Source organism: Molossus molossus, unplaced genomic scaffold (assembly GCF_014108415.1).
Source record: "Molossus molossus isolate mMolMol1 unplaced genomic scaffold, mMolMol1.p scaffold_m16_p_14, whole genome shotgun sequence".
NCBI lineage: Eukaryota > Metazoa > Chordata > Mammalia > Chiroptera > Molossidae > Molossus > Molossus molossus.
In genome coordinates, this window is record NW_023425349.1 from 52,695,001 (window position 1) to 52,709,231 (window position 14,231).

Here is a 14,231-nt window from a genome sequence, read left to right on the forward strand (position 1 = left end):
TTCTACAAATATTATTTAATGCATATGATGTGTCAGGCCCTATTCTAAACACTGGAGAAATACTAGTGAACAAAACAGATGAAAATCATGTAAATTTCACATTTCAATCCCATTAAAAACCAGTTTCTTGTGTATATCCTTCCAGAAATAACCTGTTTGTGTGTACAAGCCAATATAACCCTGCATGTTTTCCCTTCATAATGCAACTTTAGCACGATCATCACACTGCTGTGCACCTGGATTTTTCATTGAACACTATATTATGGAGAGCAGTTTATATGAATACGTAGAACTGCCTCATGCTTCTTTTTACAGCTGCACTGAACCTCATTGAATGGATGCATCACGATGTATTTAACCCCATACTAATGAGTATATAAGGTGATGCAAATCTTTTGATAGTGCAAATGATGTTACAATGAAAACATCCTATAGATTCTTTCACAGATGTGCGAGCATATTTGTTGGATATTCCTGCTTTCCACCCTTTAAAGAATTCTGCCTTAAGTATAAGACAGCCCTGAAGCCCAGTCTTAGATTTTACTAAATTTAGCAGCAATTCCTCATGGAACATAAGGCTTATTATGAAAAGACACTTAATATAAATGCAGCCCAGGCAAAAGCAAATTATTTGAATTAGCCCAGTAATAGAGACAGAGGCATAGTGATTCCTAGTGCCTGACTTATCCAGATAATTAAGTCCTTGTACTTAACTTTGCTGTGGCAAGTTGGTCTCAATAATAAATCAGGAGCACAATCCCCATTTGCCTGGTGCCCTGCTCCAAAATTCAATCCTCCTCCTTTTTTCCTAGAAAAAATGAAAAAATTCAGGAGAAGCCAGTTACCTAAGATTACTTAGCAACAGTTGCAGGTTTTGCAAAGCTATCCTTCCAGCCACTTGAGGGTGCAATTTGCTCACTTTCTAGTTTTAGACACATTACAAAAGGGAGTTGTGATTTTATTACAGAAAAACACATTTTATGTTTTGCCCTTGAAGTGTAGGACCAAAAAAAGTGTTCCAGTGTCCTGAGACATCGCTGTCGTCGTTTTTTGCAAAACATTTTATTTTCACCTGTCAACTTCGGCCTTCTTTCCTTACTAAGTCATGACCTTAGAAAGCTGGAACTTTGGGGAAGATATGGTAGGGATAAGAATTGAGATCTGTATCCTGTGGTGTAGAGAGAGAGTGAACTCTCATTTTGCGGAGGTGGTGTTCACTACACGGATTTACACACTGACCAGTCCTGTCTCACGTGCAGAACTAGAAGAATGTGGGTGAGGCAGTTCCGGGTACATTAACCTCACTGATTCCACGAGTCACCACTCCACGTTATACTCTTTCATTTTGAGTTCACCATACTTTAGTGTTACTGCCTATAAACAACTGTCCTAACCAAGAGTCCTGCTCTGTCCATTTAATGATGGCAAACAGCGTTTTTTTTCATAGAGCCTTCACAGGGAATTCAGCATGGAAGGTCATGAAATCTCCGGTTTTTTTCATGGGTTTGGAGTATAAGGTTGGTGGGTGCAGAAGCAATAGAAGTGCTGATGAAAGTAAGGCAAATCTGGGCTTGCATGTGATGATGATGATGCATAGTTCCCTAGATTAGAAGGCGCCTCCTAAAATCCAAAGAGCCTTTCTTTGATTTCTATGCTTTTGTTAGTTTTTCAATTATTATTTTTAAATTAATTCTTTGAAGTCGTTTGTCTTCTAATGAGATATCCTTCTGGAATTATTCCCTATTTCTTTTGCCATTTCTACTTTTTTATCCACATTTCTGTCTTTCCTGTGTACTTTATTGGTGGCCCAAAGGTCAGCCTTTACCTACTCCTCCCTGAAGTGTTAGGCCATCTCTAAAGCAGAAGTGTTTTAACAGCTCCCTGTTAATGGGTGTCCTGTGGTCTCAAGGCTCAGACAGGCTGCCCCCAGGCGCGGCTCCGCTCCAGCTCCGCTCCAGCTCCGAGTTCTCGTTCCTTCCTGCATCATTGGCCTTTACATTTCCTGGTTGCAAAAGTTTTTATTTCACAGATGTTGAGTCGAATGCTGCCAGTGAACACACCATCCAGGTTATTTTGATGCTACTGTAATTCTTCCCTAGCATGCATGAGATGTCCTTGCTGGGAGAGGCAGAGAGAAGGGGCTGATTCATTTTCCTCGGGCAGGTTTTCTTTCACTCTGATGATCACCCAAGCCATGGGTGAGGGAACTGATCAATGGCTGCTTCCTCTTTTATAGAGAACAGACATCAAGTTAGTGGTCTGTCCTTACTTTGTGAAAAAGCAAAATGATAACAATTATGCTCCCCTGCTCCCCTCCCTGCAATATTTTGAAACCGCCTGTAAAACCCAGAAAAAACCCAGACAAACCTTCTCTCTCACCAAGTACCAGAGCAGGTCATGTTTCTAGAGGTGGTGGGAGCATCTGGACAATTTATTTTAGTAAGCGTACTGTTTCCAGTTCCAATACTTTCTTCAACCCAAACCAAGGCAGCAAACAATATTAAAAACATCAGGAATGCCCTGGCCGGTTTGGCTCAGCGGTTAGAGCGTCGGCCTGCGGTCCAGAGAGACCCGGGTTCGGTTCCCGCTGGGCACATACCTCAGTTGCAGTTTTTCCCGGCCCTGGTTGGGTCGTGCGGGTGGCAGCCACTCAATGTGTCTCTTTCACATCATGTTTCTCTTTCTCTCTCTCTTCCTCTCTCTCCCTCCCACTCTATCTGAACAAAAAACGAAAAGATGTCCTCTGGTGAGGATTAAAAAAAAAAAAAATCAGGAATGATTAAGCATGCACTTTATAGTATTGACTAATTCATTGGCTGTTTTTTGTTTGTTTTTTTAATGGGTAAAGGACCAGTAAAGGCTTTGCTCCAAACGAAAAGAAAAACAAAAGTCAGCTTCGGCAACAGCAGAGATTGGAAATGTTCTGGTATGTGTATGTGCTTTGTCAGCTGGCAGATTTGTTTTAGGAAACTATTTGCAAAGCCTGGAAAAAATGTGCTGTCTCTGTCCCTGAAAAGAATGTGCAGGTCGATGCGTGTTAGTCTCCCACGTGATGATTCTGACCGGTGGGCTTTTAAAATATGCAGCCCCGTCCAGATTTGGCATCGAAATGATATCTTTAAACTTGAATTATTGTTTTTTTAAACTTGAATTATTGTTGTTTTTTTTTTTTACAAAACTAAATATTGAAGTGTGTGTTTGTTGCTACTTGGGAGAGGCTTTCGCTAAAGTGTGTTGTTTTTGAAAGGAGGAAGGATGTTTGTGGTAGGTACTTTTTATTCTTTTATTACTTTATCTGTCATGGCCTCTTTAAGAGATACTAGTTAATTCAGTTAATAGAACCAAAACTAGAACTCCTCCAAATTATGTATTTATGTTTTTACAATTCTATTTTTATACTAGGTTGGAGATTGGGTTGATTCCGAACGGGCTATTTTGATATTAAGACTATTGTTCTACAGGTAGTCATTACATTGTATTCCTTAGTCCAGGAGAATAATACTAAGAATCAGTTAAGAGGACGAAATTTTACAAGGTAAAGCCATTTTTTTTTAATTGCATGTTCAAATATCATTGAATACCTGACAAATACCTTTTTAAGTATAAGCACTTGTTAGTTATCTATTGCTATGTAACAGAAATCTTTGTAGCTTAAAAGAACAAACAGTTACTATCTCACAGCGTATGTGGGTGATCTGGATGCGGCTTAGCTGGGTGCCTCTGATTCTCAAAAGGCCACGGTCAAGATGTCAGCTAAAGCTGTGATTACCCCAAGAGTCAACTAGAGGTTGCTTTTAAGCTCATTCATGTGGTTGTTGACAAGATTCAGTTCCTTTGGGACTCTTGAGTTAAGGGCCTTACTTCCTCACAGTTAGCTGTTGGCAAGAGGCCTCCTTGAATTCCTTGCTGTGTTAGTCTCTCCACAGGGCAGCTCATAACATGGCAATTGGCTTCTTTAGAAAGAGGCAGAGGGAGAAATTAGGAGTCAGTCTTTTTGTAACCTAATATCAGGGGTTGGGACCATTGCGAGTCAACTACAACCACAGTTCTTAACCAAGCTACCAAAAGTTGGGGTGCTCCAGTTGTGTGACTTTGAAGACGTATGGAAGTGAGTCAAGGAGGGGGGTCCCTTCTGTGGATGCAGAGGACAAGGTTCTCTGTGGAGGGTTTAATAGTCATCCTGATATATTTCTAGGACATCTGTAATATTTCACTCCCTAATAGAAAAGTAACTACTTCTTGACAGAGTCTCAATGGTGAAAAGTGATCCTACACCTACCCCTCACTAACCCACACGCCAAAGAAACAAGCCTATAGTGTAGGGGGAACTTTTTTTTTTTTTACCTAGTTTAAAGCAAATTTCCCAAGTTTTCTTAGATTCAAAATAGTAAGGAAAAACCTAAACTGTATATACTACGGAATAGGATCATTTCTCCCCTTGCTCAGCACCCCAGCACCCTACCACACACTCACCTCCCAAGCATCTGTAAATCTATATGCAAACATAAAGTCCTCTGAGTGAAGTGGAAAATGTAACTCTGAAAGGGTACGCTTTGCAGGATGTTTGAAATGTATATTGCTAGAGTAGTTCCAGTCTCGGCCCAAGTAGAAAATATTAAATGTTTTCTAGTCATCAAATACTGAAACTGGGGATTGGGTAAACCAAACTTGATCTATTTAACAAATTCTGAGCCCTCCCCATGTGGGAATCACAGGGAATATCCAGATAAGTTACACTTTAAAACCCCTCCGTGGGTGCCATGGGGAGAGCTGGAAGTTGGAAGCAGGGCAATTATCTAGTGAGCCTTTTGACAATTTTGTCAGTGTCAAACTTTTTAAAGTTTTAGAAAAAAGTTGTGGAATAAAAAAGTTTAGATTGGGGTATCTTCCCAGCTCCCCTTGCTTTGTCACTCTCCTTGACACCCTAAGCATCCAGATCTTCCCAGATCAGTGCCCCATGATTACTAATTGCCCCATCCTCCTTTATATCCCCTTTCTCCACTCACATCTACAGTCCATAAATCCATCCTCTTATAAGAAGGAAAAGAATCGAATGAGCTAATTTATACTAAGGTGGGAGTGAATGATATACAAACCACTTAGTACATTAAATCTTCTAAGCAGTGTTTCAAAAGAGTATTTAAAAACATGGATATCTTAATTCATAACATTTCAGTTAGTTCAACAAAGTATAGTTTAATTTCTTTTATTCAAGTACAGCTTATATTCAATATTATTTTGTATTAGTTTCTGATGTACAGCATAGTGGTCAACAAAGTACAATTTCAAAAACAGTTTCAAGCAAAGTTAGAGATTTTTTTAGAATTTTATTTATTGATTTGAGAGAGAAAGAGGAAGGGAATGAGACAGACAGACAGACATTGATTTGTTGTTCCACTTACGTATGCATTCAGTGGTTGATTCCTGTATGTGCCCTGACTGGGGATCAAACCTGCAACTTTGATGTGTCTGGATGATGTGCTAACCAACTAAGATACCCAGCCTAGAGTTTTATATTTTCTTAAAGTGGTCAGTTTTCCCCAGCAGGTTTCAAATATTTATGTAGTTGTGATTTTTTTCGATGGGAATCTGATCCAGATAAGACCCAAGATTGTGAACATTCCAACTTTCCTTTTGGGTCTTCGCTATTGAAACAAAGTAGTTGGACTTTTCTTAAACAAGTGAGTGGGTTTTAAGGAGAGCTCAAGAGCTTTTACCTGTTTCTAGAAGGGAAGATTCTCTTTGTCCCAGCTTGAGGGCCGGCTTTATCTAACAGGAGGAATGCTGGTTTTCCAAGTCCTTTCTTAAGAGGAACTTTTATCTGTCTCATAAAAAGAAGGGATGAGAATTGAGGTAACAGGAAAGGTACTCTGCAAATATGGGATATGTTAGCATCTAGTCCATGTTCGAAGACAAATTATCAGTAGTAATATTAGTTGTTCAACATAAAGACACCATATCTGATGTTCAAATTGTAATTCATCAACTGGGAAAGAATGGATTATTTTCCCCTTCAAAAATCTTTAAAAAGTGGTGTAATAACAAGTATAAGAGTTTGCTGGTTTTCTGTTTGTTTTTCTCACTCTCGTTGATTTCTGTTCTGGAGTGCATTTTTAAAAACATAATATGACTAAAGAGAAAGAATATCGGGCCGTTTATTATAGTGTTTCTAAACAATTTGGTAACATTTTGTCTCTGGCTACTTCACTGCATTTGCTTTTTATAGGAGCAGGGTTAGAGGCCCCCGAAGTTCCGAATACAGTGCTAGCATTTATACAGAGCACTGCAGCCTGGCCCGCGGGGCACCGAGGTCACTAAGGGGCAAGCTGCTGCTTGTGACAACACCCCCGGTGCCTCCTCAATCTGGGGCCCTTTGCCAGTGCAGGCAGCCTTGTGTGGACTCTGACTTGCGCCCTAGAACAGGATTCTTGCTCCATTTTTCTTGCCCTGATTTCCGAAGATGGACCATTCTCTTCACCCTACACATCAGGGGTTTTCTTTCCATTTCCATTTTTCACTGATTTGAGTTTGTGCTTTGATTTAACCTAAAATATTAGAAATAGAAATAAACACAAATCGTGGCATTAGACCATGGAATGACAAGACAGGATATGGCAAATGTTTTACTTCCACGCATTTATTTATAAACCTTCCCATTCTAAAAGATATCTGAGGCAGCTTATGGAGATTGTAAAATAAGGTATAACATTTCTGGGTTAAAGGAGATAAGGGGAGGGAAATCAATCTAAACCTGGATAAGGTTAATATGCAGAATATATTTTAAGGTCCTTGACAGCTCCTTAAAAAGTCAGTTGCAAGTCTGACTTGAGCTTCCTAGCAGGCAAGCAAACGAAAGGAAACACAATAAACTACAAGATTCATATATCCCCCAAATTTCAAACAGACTAGTGCTCCTGTATCTGTGCTTCTTAAATTCAAAAGTGCACTTGAATCCCCTGAGGTGCTGTTGAAATGCAGGTTCTGATTCCGCTGGTCTGTGGTACATCCTGACTGGCCCCCCAGGAACTCTGATGCTGAAGCTGCTCCTCCCTGGACCACTCTTTGAGCAGCAAAGTCTTAGCTCTGCACAATACCCGTTTACATCACATGCTCCCACTTAAAAATATATAGCCACGTTTGCAGGTTTCTAGGCAACTCTGGAATGTACCAAATATTATATTAGCTCTAAGATTTCTAACTTAATTTGCTCTTTAAAAAAAATTTTTTTTCTTTATTGATTTTTTAGAGAGAGAGGAGGGAGAGGGAGAGAGAGATAGAAACATTGATGAGAGACAACGTCAATTGGCCGCCTCCTGCATGCCCCCCCACTGGAGATCAGGCCCACAGCCTGGGCATGTTCCCTGACCGGGAATCGAACCAGTGACCACTTGATACATAGGTCGACAGTCAACCACCGAGCCACACCAGCTGAGCTTAATTTGCTCTTGATGTATTTAAAATATCAAAACCCCTGTCTAACACTGAGGACAGTAGCCATTCTCATCTTCTAAGTTAAGTATGTTATCGCAAACCTTTTTTTTTTTTTTAAGTTTATTTGTTTGGGGAAACATTCTTTTTAAAAAAATCCTCACCCAAGGATATTTTTTCATTGATTTTTTTTTTAGAGTTTGAAGGAGGGAGGGAGAAAAACATCGGTGTGAAAGAGTCACATCAGCCCTGGCCGGTTTGGCTCAGCGGTTAGAACATTGGCCTGAGGTCCAGAGAGACCTGGGTTTGGTTCCCACTAAGGGCATGTACCTCGGTTGCAGTTTGTCCCCAGCTCTGGTTGGGTCATGTGGGTGGCAGCCACTCAATGTGTCCCTTTCACATCGATGTTTCTCTCTCTCTGTCTTCCCCTCTCCCTCCCACTCTATCTGAACAAAAATTGGAAAAGGCATCCTCGGGTGAGGATAAACAATAAATAATAATTTTAAAAAAAAAGAGTCACATCAATTGATTGTCTCCCTTTCAACTGCAATGGGTGCCAGGGATCGAACCCTCAACTGTGGTGTGTGCTCTTGACCAGGAATCGAACCCATGACTCTTTGGTCCGTGGGCTGATGCTCTAACCACTGAACAAAACGGCCAGGGCTGGGGAAACCTTCTTTAGCCCTTGTAAGTAATACAATAAAAGACCATATTATAGCCCTGGCCATTTTGGCTCAGTGGTAGAGCATCCGCCCGCGGACCAGTGAGTCTCAAGTTAGATTCCTGTCAAGGGCACATACCTTGGTTGCGGTTCATCCCCGGCCCTGGTCTGGGTCCTGCGGGAGACAACCTGTCAATGTGTCCTTCTCACGTCAGTGTTTCTCTCTCTCCCTCATACTCTACCTGAAGATAAATAGAAAAATATCCTGCCCGGCTGGTGTGGCTCCGTGGTTGAGCATCAACCCATGCACTGAGAAATTGCTGGTTTGATTCCTGGTCACGACACATGCAGATTGTGGGCCAAATCCCCTGTGGGGAGCATGCAGGAGGCAGCCAATTGATGTTTTCTCTAATCGATGTTTCTCTCTCTCTCTCTCCTTTCCTCTCTCTCTAAAATCAATACAAAAGAAAAGAAAAAGAAAAATATCCTCAGGTGAGGATTAAAAAAAATGTTCTGGTGAGTCTGATTGTTGATCAGTGATACTGTTTACTGTTTTTCTTAGAAATAGCAATGGTTGTGGGAACTGGATCTAGTATTAGCTTCAGAGAACCCGGATTTGAATTGCACTGTGCTAGCTGTGTTACCTTTTGCAAGATATGCATCCTCTCTGTGCCTCAGTTATATCATCTGCCTAGTGAGGGTCATAGTAGTACCTGTCATAGGTACCATTAGCTACTGTTAGAACAGTGCCTGCACATAGTAAGATTTAAATAATGTTAGCTATTTTTATTATTACATTTAAAATAAATTTTTCTGGCAGTGAAGGTGAACGACAAATAAAACAATCTCCTCAGTTTCTCACCTTGCATAAGTACCTTAAAAATATATCTAGATTTGCAATTTTCTTTGTAGTGTTTGACTAAAAGACACCAGATAACTGTAAGATATTGGTGATATTAATAGGCATTTGGATTTCGTCTTGTTGGAATCAAAGTCTGCTGCTAACATATTTCTAAAGGGAGTAAGAGGCACTAACCTTTTCCCGTAGCTTTTTAATGAGGGCATCTCGTTTATGCGATTGGTTCTGCTGCATTTCCACTTCAGCAAATAGCTCATCAATTCTTTGGCTCTGTCTTTGCAAAAAGGGCTAGAGAAGGAGAGTTTTAAAACACAAGGAAAGGAAAAGAAATTACTTTGAAGTTGCCAAAATAGGTTGGCGAGCTTTTTCTATACAAAGCTGTTTCCGCAGTTGCATCAGGAGAGCCAGCGTCTAATTTCCATGACCGTCCACCTCAGCCCAGTGCCTAGTGCTGGTGGTCGGCTACAAAACCGTCGTTTGTATTTCAAGCTAGAAGAAAACTAATAAAATAGGAAAAACAATTTCATGGTATTTTATTCTTTCCCACCCCAATATCTATATCCAAGAACTTTTGAGACCTCCCCAAGCCCCAAATCACCCGACCACATCATTTAAAATATATTGGGAATCACCCACTTTTTCATTTGTTACATATATGTACTTTATATATAACTTTATCACGGTCTGCTAAGTAGGAGGAAAAAATTGTCACTGTAGGTTAAATTCAGTAGAGCTGTTGTTGACTGATTGAGAAAATGTTGCATTTGGTAAGCATTTTATTTATTTATTATTTATTTATTATTTATTTTGGTAAGCATTTAATTTAAAACTCACTAATTTTGGTTTTGAGCTTTTACTTTGTGTATTTGGGAGCTAATTATTTTTGAATGTTCAGACATCTTTGTGGATTCTTGAAATGTTCATAGGTATTAGGCTCTGTACTTATCATCCTCAGAGAATATGACCCTGCCCACAACCCAGTCCTAGCTCAGAGCAGAAAATCATCAAACACTTGCACACTTGTAAGGAAATGGCTTTTAGTGACTAGGTGGACCTGGACGAGTGTTCCCTCAAAAAGAGCGTTTTGTCATTTTCTGAGGGACTGTGAGAGACAGAAGGGCAAGAGTGTATCAGAGAAGAACAGTGTCTGAGGGACACAGAGAGGCAGAGAGAGACACACACAGAGTAAAGACAGACAGACATGGAGACAGAAAGAGACTGAAAGATGGAGAGAGAAACCCAGGGAGGCTGATGGATTCCCTAAGTAACATATATTAAGATCTTATAGTCCTGCAGACTCTTTGAGTGTATTTGAAGTTCACTCAACTGCTTTACACAATCCTGATAAGAAGATCATCTTCATTGGTGTCCAGTTTTGCAGTTTACAGCAAAGGACTTGTCAGGTATCACTGAATTGAAACTTAGAGCCAATCTTTTTGTTGCGGGTGAGGAAATTGACTTGTCCACCTTACATTTGTAGAACATTTTGTGATTTTTAAAGAACCGTTCCACCCATTATCTTATTTGGTGGCCACTGATCACAGGTCTCCATACAAGCCCATCTTCCCTGGGGTAACAGCAGCTTAAATTAGGGGCATTAGTGATATTCAAAAGGCAGTGGAGATAACCCAGGCCACAGAATCAGCAATTTTTTATTTTGTGTTTTTAAAACCATATATTTGATATATGCTTGTTACAGCTTCTGCACTAAGATAAGAGAAAGGAAACCAAAATTGACACCAATTCCATTTCAAAATCAAATCCACTTTTCTCATTTCCCCAAACATATCATCTTCTAGCCCTAACCCTTCATGCATATTCAATTTTTGAATATTTATAACCCTGTCATAGATAAAATTTTATATCCTGAATTTTCACTCAACATTATCCAAGGAGTACAAGCCATTTAATTCACTTCAGTCTCACTTTCAAAGAGAGACATAAGAAGCAACAAGGGTTGTTTGCCTTTGAATAACTACAGTTAATCCTTTGGCTCTCTTTGGAAATCCCAAGGCCTTATAAATAAAATATTCTCAGAGAATAGAAAGCTAGCTTTTTGCTTTATGACATGATCAAGTGTTCCTCCACCTACACCTTGGGTGCAAGTGACACCAATATTTCTTTCATTCGAAACATGGCTTCGGTTGCCATTACCAGCAACGGCAGATGCATAAGCATTTGCATTACAAAGGGTTGGTCTGCACCACCACCCTTAACCAGGCTTTCTCACAGCAGAAACAACTCCAACTTCGTGAATCTTACTTGAGGATCCATTCTCCAATAGAATGGCATTTCTGTTTTAAAAGAGTAATAATATTAAAAAATGTATTTTTTTCCGATAAAACAACAGTCAACTAAAATGATCAATAATGACCTACTCACCATGATGTCATCCATCACGTCTGTCAAAGAAAGCCCACCTGCCTTGAAGAACACTGCATCCTCCATCTTCTGCTCCAGCAAGTTTAGCCTCTCACTGAATTTCTCTCTCTGCTTTATCCCTGCAACCAGCTGATGCTGGAGCTCAGCCACCAGCTGATAGAGATCTTCATTCCTTCTGTCCAGCTGCTCAGCTCTCCTGTCCAGGTCCTCTTTCTTTCTCTCCTGCTGGCTGACTTGAGTTAGAAGCTCCACTACCGAGGCGTTCAGAGTATTCAGTTGTTTATACAGGTGGCCAATGTGATTTTTGCTGTAGCTCACTTGCATCTTGAGCTCAGTTCCAAGCTGTAGAAGGCCCTGGGAGAGAACATTGATGTCATCTTGGTGATAAGTGACAGGAGCATATCTTTCTCTTTGTTTCCTTGCACTGGATAAAGAATAGGCTAAACTGAGGAGAAGCCAAATTGATGTTTTTTGCATTGTTGCTTTGAAAGACTGCAAGGTCCTTTGGGGTAACCTGTTTTCAGCAAAGAAAATAGAAGATGGTCCCAAGAGAGTAAAGAGCAGAAAGAGTTTGGTTGACAATTTGATCTAAGAATGACAAATTTCATAAAGTTAACCTCTAACTTCCTGGAGCTGCTGAATCACAGCAGTTTACAAATTAGTTGAGAGGCTATTGCTGAATCACTGGAAAGAATTTGGAGTTTCCAAAACAGTTTGTAATCGAGAGAAGCCATCTGAAGTAGCTCTGGGAAGAACATTGTTGATGAAGACTGAATGTCCTGTTCTATGTTGTGAGGCATTTGATTGAAGCAAACCATTTTTCTTGGGGAAAGATGAGGTTATACTAAATGCCTCGCACATACACTAGACCTGTAGTTACTAAAAAAGCTTTCAAAATAATTTTGCTCTACCAAGTGATTCCTATTTTAGTTATGGGCTGCCCTCTCCAAAATTATTACATATAATTCTTAGGATTTTCTCTAGCCGATATGAGACACTTAATTTACCACATATATACTATATGAGCCTGTTTATCCGTTTGCTAATAATTACTCTGGGTGTGGATTATTGACCATGCAGGCAGATCTTCCCTCCCAACAGAAAACACTATTTACTAATATGCATTTCTTGAAAAGCATACAGATTTAACAGAACATGTCACTTAGCATATTTGCCATTAAGTAATATGATGGGCCTTGGAAAATGCATCTTCTCTTTAAAAATGTTTAGGCAAAGTTATTTAACCTCCCTGGCAGTCAGTTTCCTAGCCTGCAGAAAGGGACATTGGACTAAATTCTCTTGAAGTTTCCCTCTGCTCTGTACTCTGTGGAAAGTGCATCCAGTACCAGGCAGGACACTGAACAACTGGATGCTGTTTAAACAAAGCGGTCAGCAAAGCCCTTGGAAGCGATGTGCAAAACTGCTGGCCGGTGCTGGGGGACCTGCGAACAGTTGGTGCCGCTGCCGGGACGTAGGAGGGGAGCGTGCTGCCGGCTCACCTGCTGAACCTGTCCGGCAGGGCTGCTGCTGCGCTTTCCACACACCTTTCGTCGGCTTCAAAGCACTATACACTCTGGCTCATTACTTCTTCAATCACAGCATGAAAAAAGGCTGATTGGTGTCTTTGCAATTAATTCAAAGATGAAGAACTATATAGAACTAAAAGGGATTCTTTTACAAGTATACTATATTGCAGAAGGGCAAGATCTCACACACACACACACACACACACACACAGGGTTTATCATGACTTTATAATTTTTTTTAAAAAAGGAAATCATCTAAATGCTTATTTTGGGAGACTAGTGTAAATTATGGCACATTCATAATATGGATAGCATGCAACCATTAAAATCATGTTTATTAATAACATTTTCTCTTCCCATAAGTGGCCTGAGGTGACCTCTGAAAATGGTTCACTATTTACTCAACTCAGAAAACCCCACAAAATCATGCAAATCACGAGGTTCCAATCTTCGTGTTCACTTTAAGAACCACGTGTGAAACTGCCCAGGCCGTCAGGGATATGCATATTGGAAAAGCCACCAAGTATCTGAAGGCTGTCACTTTACAGAGACTATGTGCACCATTCTGCCATCACAATGGTGGAAGTGGTAGGTGTGTCCAGGCCAAAGAGGGGCTGGACGCAGGGTCGGTGGCCCGAAGGGTGCTGAATTTCTGCTGCGCCTGCTTAAACATGCAGAGAGCAATGCTGAGCTTCAGGGTGTAGATGTAGATTCTCTGGTCACTGAGCACGGCCAGGTGAACGAAGCCCCCAAGATGCAGAGCTCATGGGTGGACTAAATTACACACGAGCCCTCCCTGCCATGCTGAGATGATCCTCACTGAAACAGAGCAGAATGATGACCCAGCAATTCCCCTTCTGAAAATATATCCGGAAAAATAAACAAATACAACCAAGACATTAAAACTCTCTCAGCTGCAGCAGATACTCCTTTACAGGCAACAGAACAAAGAACACTGTCTGTTAGGATCAGATGACTGCAGCAGAGGAGGAAGGAGCAGCAGTAGCTCCCTCGCTCCTCCAAAAAGAATCCACTTCTGAAAGGAAAACCTCCTTCAGAAAAATCCCCTCTTGATTGGTTAAAATAAGCTCTAGGCCTTATTCACTGGTTCTCCATCTTCTCTTTTCCAGAAACCTTCTGTATGTCTACCCACAGAGGCTGAACTTCACTAACAAACTCGCATCTGCCCGGAACATTACAATAAAGATCCAGTTCATGTGTGGAGAGGATGCTAGCAGCGCCATGCCGGTAAAGAGGGAAATAAACATTTGCCTCCCACCAGGGTGTGCTGAACTTCCCTCGTCCATTCCCACGGACAAAATCCGGGGCTCGTGGGCGTGCCGAGCATGTCTATTCAGGACGGCACAACTCAGCA

General features: G+C 40.8%; 2 protein-coding genes across 4 annotated transcripts in view; one reads left to right on the forward strand and one right to left on the reverse strand.

Moving 5' to 3' along the window:
- Window positions 1-14,231, forward strand: part of DOCK8 (dedicator of cytokinesis 8) — a 209,001-nt gene that overhangs the window by 115,542 nt on the left and 79,228 nt on the right. For all 3 annotated transcript variants that reach the window (XM_036261842.1, XM_036261841.1, XM_036261840.1), the window contains one exon: window positions 13,987-14,104. In XM_036261842.1, coding sequence (XP_036117735.1) covers window positions 13,987-14,104 — 118 coding nt within the window. The remainder of the gene's footprint in view (window positions 1-13,986; window positions 14,105-14,231) is intronic.
- Window positions 6,480-11,807, reverse strand: LOC118630125 (angiopoietin-related protein 3-like). The gene is made up of 3 exons (XM_036261843.1): window positions 11,331-11,807; window positions 9,126-9,236; window positions 6,480-6,545 (listed from the first exon to the last, which is right to left on the reverse strand). Exons 1-3 carry the CDS (start codon window positions 11,805-11,807, stop codon window positions 6,480-6,482), a joined length of 654 nt encoding a protein of 217 aa, XP_036117736.1.